The sequence below is a fragment of the Morus notabilis genome, unplaced genomic scaffold (assembly GCF_000414095.1).
Source record: "Morus notabilis unplaced genomic scaffold, ASM41409v2 Scaffold404, whole genome shotgun sequence".
NCBI lineage: Eukaryota > Viridiplantae > Streptophyta > Magnoliopsida > Rosales > Moraceae > Morus > Morus notabilis.
In genome coordinates, this window is record NW_010362549.1 from 47,074 (window position 1) to 54,526 (window position 7,453).

At 31.8% G+C, this 7,453-nt stretch overlaps 1 protein-coding gene across 1 annotated transcript; it reads left to right on the forward strand.

Annotated features, from left to right (window-relative positions):
* The first annotated feature begins 554 nt into the window (after positions 1 to 554).
* LOC21406186 (NAC domain-containing protein 43) lies at positions 555 to 2,192 on the forward strand. The gene is made up of 3 exons (XM_024168388.1): positions 555 to 741; positions 954 to 1,225; positions 1,339 to 2,192. Exons 1-3 carry the CDS (start codon positions 555 to 557, stop codon positions 2,182 to 2,184), a joined length of 1,305 nt encoding a protein of 434 aa, XP_024024156.1. The 3' UTR covers positions 2,185 to 2,192.
* Positions 2,193 to 7,453: the final 5,261 nt, after the last annotated feature.

The following is a 7,453-nucleotide window of genomic DNA, read 5'->3' on the forward strand; positions in this document are numbered from 1 at the left end:
TGCGCTCTTACACTTCTCTTTAGTTGCCCAAAAACGTCCCTTTTGAGACCCTTTATTGATAGCCACATCTATATATTGACCCCACAATAATACCATTTACCAATGACACCAATCAACCTCTGTCTTTCTCCATCTTTGCAGGTAGGTGGCTCTTCTCAAACAAATAACCCCACATTAGAAATATACATATTTTTTCCATATAAATTGTGTCCCTTAACATTTAAAAGCTTTATTTTATTTTCATGTATTTTGGCCGTTTATGTGACCCGCAACTCACACACACATATATATAGGCCTACTTCACATACTCAGTTTGATATATACATCACCAACTTATAACTTGGTTCTCTCTTACTTACTTTCCTTTTCTTTCTTTCTGATCATCTCTCTCTTGTACTTTTCTAGGAGGCATATATGCACATCATCTTACTTTGTTTGGATTCTGGGAATTGATCATCACAATAACTTTTTGTTAAAACCAGCCTATATATTTTTTTTCTTGTGAGACAAAAAGCTTTTCCTACAATAGTAAGTAGTAGTCTATCATCAATCAAATGCCCGAAAGCAACATGAGTATATCTGTGAACGGGCAGTCTCAAGTCCCTCCTGGCTTCCGATTCCATCCAACCGAGGAGGAACTTCTTCATTACTACTTGAAGAAGAAGGTCTCCAACCAAAGGATCGATCTCGATGTGATTCGCGATGTCGATCTTAACAAGCTTGAGCCATGGGATATCCAAGGTAAGAAAAAACCATGACCGTACATCTCTTCTTTTTCAAAACTTTGTAATTTTTTTAAACGTTTTTCTTTCATTTCAATAAAGTTGGTAGTTCACCGAGGGCTAAAATTTTCGGAGAAGTGTCAATATTCTAGTCCAGAAGTTTCGGTTTAATTCATGTGCATCAATACGTTCATTTGACCTAACTCCATTATTTTTTATAAATTTCTTCAGAGAAGTGTAGAATCGGAACCACTCCACAAAACGATTGGTACTTCTTCAGCCACAAGGACAAGAAATACCCAACTGGAACTCGCACAAACCGCGCCACAGCTGCCGGGTTCTGGAAGGCCACCGGCCGTGACAAAGTGATATACAGCAACGGCAAAAGGATTGGAATGAGAAAGACTCTTGTCTTCTACAAAGGCCGAGCTCCCCACGGACAAAAGTCCGACTGGATTATGCACGAGTACAGACTCGACGACAATACAATCGACAGTACCAATGTAAGCCTTAAGTTGTTTTCTTCAAACACATATCATGACGCTATATACAGTTTTCTTTCTTTCTTTCTTTCATGTCATAAAAAATACTGACATTTACATAAATACAATACCAGTCCTCGGTGGTTATGCAGGTGGAAACAACACAAGAAGAAGGGTGGGTGGTTTGTCGAATATTCAAGAAGAAGAACCATCACAAAACCCTAGACAGTCCTGTAATGTCGTCCGTCACGATTAGTACGGACACAAGGAGCTGCAACAGTGACCAGATGATGATGTTCGATTCGGATAATCAGATGAACGAAGAAGGAGCTCTGGAGCAGATATTTCAGTACGTGGGACGAAGGGCTGATAATTGCAAGGAAGAGATCAAATACAATAACAACCACCACAACACAAGAATTTTTCAGTCCTTCAACAGTAGTACGGACATGAACAAGCACATGAACAGTAGTACTACTTTTACTACTGTTTATAATGACAATGAAAGATTCCTGAAACTTCCGAGCCTCGATAGCCCAAACTCCACAAGCAGCCAAAACTGTTACCAACCCTTGCAAGGCTCGGATCCCAATAACTTTGGATTCTCTAATCATAATCATGATCATCATCAGACGGAGATGATCACCAACTGGGCAACTCTTGATCGCCTTGTGGCTTCCCAGTTGAATGGCCTAAGTACCGATCAGGCTTCTAGACAATTAGTCTGTTTCGCTACTCAACCCGCCATGAATTACTGCAGTACTAGTAATAATCATGATGATGATCATGATAATCATGACGATCATCTGCAAATGTCCGCGGCCATCCGATCATCATCATCTTCATCCAACAAGCCTTACCATGCCACCCACACTCAGGACTACAGCAACGAGATGGAGCTGTGGAGTACTTTTGCCAGGTCATCGTCGTCGTTGTCATCATCCAACCCGATATGCCACGTTTCAAACGCATCGTTATAACAGAACAACCCAACACATAATAAAAAAAAAAAAATTATTGTCATTTGTAGCTTGTTCAAAGTCAGAGATATAATTACCAAGGTAGTTATATATAATATCAAGTGTACCTCTGTGATAATTTAATGTGTTATTGCCTTTTTACATGTTACACGAGTAAAAAAATAAAAATAAAAAAATGACTAAGGAGGTTCGGATGGTGTGGCATTGTCAACCATGTTTTTTTTTCTTTGCTTAATCACGATGTCTACCATTAATTTTTGAATTCTCTATCTAGAAGGCCTTAGCAAATTATTAATCATGGATGGATATCATAATATCTCCTTTTCTAACTGCAACTATAATTTTACACCTTTGTTTTCTTTTTCCTTTTAAATAGTCTAATAAGAAGACCAAATTGATCATGAACAATAATCAATTATATCTTTCTGTCACGTGGCTTGTCGGTTTGTTTAAAAATTTAGTACCGTCTGTGTCTCCAATATATGGCTCTTGTACTGGCCCACACACACACACATATATATATATATATATATCAACTGTCTAATATATATATTATATATATTACATCAAGAGAGCTATGAGGTGCATATATGAGTACGACCACCTGAAATACAGAGAGAGAGAGAGAGAGAGAGAGAGAGAGAGAGAGAGAGAGAGAGAGAGAGAGAGAAGAGAGAGAGAGAGAGAGAGAGAGAGAGAGAGACTACTTTCCAAGTTAGAAACAAGTCAAAAGAAAATCAAAGAGAAAACCAAACTTTGCATCTTTGTCTGGTCAGACGGGCCGGAAGAAAAAAAAAAAAAAAAAAAAAAAAAAAAAAAAAAAAAAAGAAAAAAAAAAAAAAAAAAAAAAAAAAAAAAAAAAACGAAGGCAGAAGTTGACCTGGTTGATGCCTGGACAACCTGAGTCGACTAACACTGCCACTTCTGACAGTCCGTAGACACATTTGTACTTACCATACGATCAATCGAGGATCTCGTTCACATTCGGAATAGTTGTATACTAACACATTACCAATATACAATACAAGTACACATATCATAAAGTTCTAAATTCAGTAGAAAAAAATTGCAACAATTTAGAAGCATGTGTATAAGTTGATCAAAAGCAACTAAACTAGCCAACATTATAAGTGATATATTAACTGTGCCATATCCCGTGTACAGTAAGTAAAATTGTAGATATCTTTTAGTATTTTTTTTTTTTAGGGATTTTTTAGTATCTTTTTTTCTTCTGTAATTCTTACGGTTATAGTCATAGATACAACTGTAATGCTCATAAGGACAAGCTTGTACATTACGTACAATGGGATTCCAATATCAGTACAGTGATACAAGTACAATCAAAAGAATTAAAAAAAGAGCGTTGCCATAATTAACGGGTTAATTTTTTTTTTTTTTTTTTTGAGCTCAAAGGTCTCTAATATGCTCACCTTATAACATCCAAAACTCTCTCTCTCTCTCTCTCTCTCTCTATATATATATATATATATATATGTATACATATATTAAAAAAATTCTATATATATGGCAACTCCGAAGTGTGTCTTGATATTGTCCAAAGTTTCAAATTTTCTCTTAACAAAATACTTGAGAAAATTTTTTACTTCGTTGGTTTTGAAGCAAAACGTATCTCAGATATAGTCTTCGACATCCTTTTTAATGGAAAATATTGTAGTACATAGAGGATTTTTTCTACAATAGTAAAACAATTTCTCGAATTATTTTCTTGACAAAATATATGACCTTATAATTTAGTAGTTTCAAATAATTATTGTCCGTTTTTTCGGTATGCATGATTGATGATAGAAAATACAAATTGAATAACTTTGTTTTAAGATCAAGTTGCTCCAATGGTTTTATCCTAGACAAAGAAACTTTTAAAGAAAATCATGAGCTATACGATACTACATAATTTGAAAAACTTCATGAATCATGATGAACTAATTATTCATGCCATAATAGGCACTTATTCATTCAATTAGGAAAGAAATCCAGAAACTCGTGGTCATATTATGTTTTTAGTTCTCAAATTATAATACTGATTTTTGACTTTCTCAGTATAACATGAAGATCCTCTACCACATGTTGAAAACATAAAATATTAGTGCTGTTTTAGTATAACAAACTTTTTTTAATAGGACCTCTCTATCAGTATGTTGTTTTTTTAAATCTGAGTCCTTGGTTCAAATCTAGAGGAAATTAATTAATAATAAAAAATGCGGGAAAAAATGGGTCGTGCCGCTTTTATCCTTAATTTAAAGAAATTAGAATTTATGATTTTTTTTCTCAAAGGCTCGTTGAAATCTTTGTAATTTTTGCAAATATTTGATGAAATGTGTTATAAGTTGACCCAAAAAGAAACAAAAAAAAAAAGAACTTAAAAAACCATATGCAGCAACACCTAGTGCATGCAGCAACACCTAGTGCTACTACTTGTTTCTTTAGAAGCAAAAGAAAAAATAAGTATCTAGTACTGGCTTGAGCAAAGAAAGGACTAGTTGTACTTTTTCATTTGAGTTACAAAGCAATGAGCGCAGTCTGCTTTCAGTGCAGCAATAAATTCCAAACCAAAAAAAAAAAAAAAAACCGCAAGCAGGCTGTTATATAAATTCCTAATTCATAAAAACTTGATCTCGTGATCACTTTTAATATTGAGCATCAATTTTTTTTCTTTTCAAATAAAATTTTCGACCAACTTATCTTGAATAATAAACTTTTGTTGACCACAAATTAAGATGGGCATGAAATTAATTAGGAAAATCAAAAGAATTTTTCGGTTTATATATATGAAACTTTTTTGGATAGACCTCTCTACTTAAAGTATTAATTTCTGACCATTAAATCCAGTTAAAATCACATCAAATTAATATAATATTGATAATTTTCAATCCAAATTCAACGGTTAAAAAAGTAAATAAATACGGTGAAAACTCTATGTGCGTGTATATATATAAATATGTATTAAGGCAGTGGAAAGGAAATTTAGAAATGAAATGCGCGCATCGACCCATCATATTGAACTTTATGGGACAGTGTGGTGATGGAAATTGGAAGCGAAAGGGATAAAGATTGAGCGACTGACTAACTGATCTCACTCCATCCAGCTAAAGGCAACACCTTACACCACCCAAACCAACTGAACACGTACCGAAATTCTAGGCCTCTGCGGGGGCTAATCAACATGTTCTTTTTAACTTTCAAATACCTTAGGCAAAAAACTAAACACACACACACACATATATATATATATATATATATATGTGTGTGTATGTATGACGACATTTGAAAAAAAAAAAATACATATATATATGACCTTCTAACCACGATAACATCAAAAATAAATAAAATCACGGTATGAATTTTAAAGATAGAGAGAAGGAAAAAAAAAAATTAAAGCTCGTAGAACTTAGGCGGACTTCTGAGTTTTGTTTAGTAATTTTCGAAAAGTCTTCAAGATTGCTTTTGAGTGGGAGTAAGAGCATCTTCAATACAAAAATACCTATATTAATATCAACTTTATCACTAAAAAGGGTAAAAATATTATATTTGTTTTGTTATTTTATGTAATCTCCAATGCAATGTTAAATTTATGTTTCAATACAAAATAACGTTTGGAATAGAAAATCGTTTTTCAATGTAATGTTATCTTCTAAACTAAATTTGACATATGCTATATTTGGTCACAATTTATCATTAAGTATAACCTATCTTAAATTTTAGTTTTTGAATGCTATTCGTTGAGGTGTTTTCTATTTCATCCAATCAATATTACAATAATGGCATTTTCCAATTACTTATAAATCAAAAAGTTTATTTTTTCAAATTTCAAAACTTAATGATTATGAGAAGAAGTAAATATATCATTGTGCATTAAAGTGCAAATACAAAAATTCATCAAATATGTTATTTTAATTTCATTTTTTGATACTAAATATAACATTGATATTTGTATTTGCATTGGACCTCCGAAATAATAACCAATGCATAATGTTATTACAAATGTTATTCTTGTGCTCAAAATATAACACTATTTTAATTTTTTTTTTTGATACAAGAGGAGAAGGAATGCGATCACTATTAAGTGGGGCAGAGAGTGACTCAAATCTTCAATCTATAGTTGAAATGTAAGGGTTTACAACCAATTGAGCTACCCTCACTTGTCAATATTAGAATAATTTAAATATCATAATGTTGTAATTATCAAATGAAAAAGTTAATACACCAACCAATAGTGATCAAATATTAAAATTTGGTATTAATTGCTATATTTAGTGCCAAATTTACTAAAAGCATTGTATTTGTTAAATTTAACATAAAATAATATTATAGTATTGGCGGAATTAGGGAAATTGAGTACAGTAAATAAAGGAAAAGTAAAAATAGATTAAATAGACTAATTTTGTACCGGAGAAAAATCATGAGTTTGACTTTGAGAAAGAGAAAATTAATTAATGGCAGCTTTATGGTTGTTATAAGTAACATTTTCGATACAAAGTCTACAGTTTCACATAAAGAAGAAACGGATAATAAAGGAAAAGAAAAACATTATATATATATATATATATGTATATACACACACACACACACAAATAAACGTATTATAAACGATTATTTACAATAACCACGGACAACAACATGACATATAAATTTAAAGAAAAAAAAGAGAAGAAAGTAGAAAAATAATGTAGAACCTGGAATCGTATGATTGTTCTCAAGTTTGATCACAAATTTTTGAAGTCTTCAAAATTCCATTTGGGTGAGAAGAATTAAGATAAAATTTACAGTAAAAATCATCTGGAGGAGAAAAATCGCTCTGACTTTTTCTGATAAATAATGATCGATTTGACTTTTGATAAAGAGAAAAATGTACCATGAGTTATTAATGACAGCTTTTTTGTGGGAACAAATTTGTACACAAAGCACTCTTGCAAAAGAAAATACAATAAAAAAAAAAGAAAAGAAAAATACTAACATGTGTAAAACATAACAATAAAAAGAAAAAAAAAGATATATATTGTGTGTTAGAAAAACGTTTTATATAGATAGTAATTTTTTTTTGGGTTAAAAGTACTAATGAATACTTTCTTTAAAATCTTATAAAATACTACTCGCAATATGAGACTTTATTTTTTTTAAAAAAATAATTATTATGTTAATAAAATTTACGTGTTAAAAATAAATATAAAAAATGATAAAAATAAGGATGTTAGTATTTCTAGTGAGGGTGTGAGTTGATTATACTTCACAAAAAGTTAAAAAAGTTCAGCAG

What these genes read in the sequence shown, in the direction of transcription:
- LOC21406186 (XM_024168388.1), top strand. Translation starts at nt 555, where the DNA reads ATGCCCGAAAGCAACATGAGTATATCTGTGAACGGGCAGTCTCAAGTC. An exon ending in TGAGCCATGGGATATCCAAG is followed by an intron (nt 742 to 953) that starts GTAAGAAAAAAC and finishes AAATTTCTTCAG; the next exon opens with AGAAGTGTAGAATCGGAACC. An exon ending in ATACAATCGACAGTACCAAT is followed by an intron (nt 1,226 to 1,338) that starts GTAAGCCTTAAG and finishes ATACAATACCAG; the next exon opens with TCCTCGGTGGTTATGCAGGT.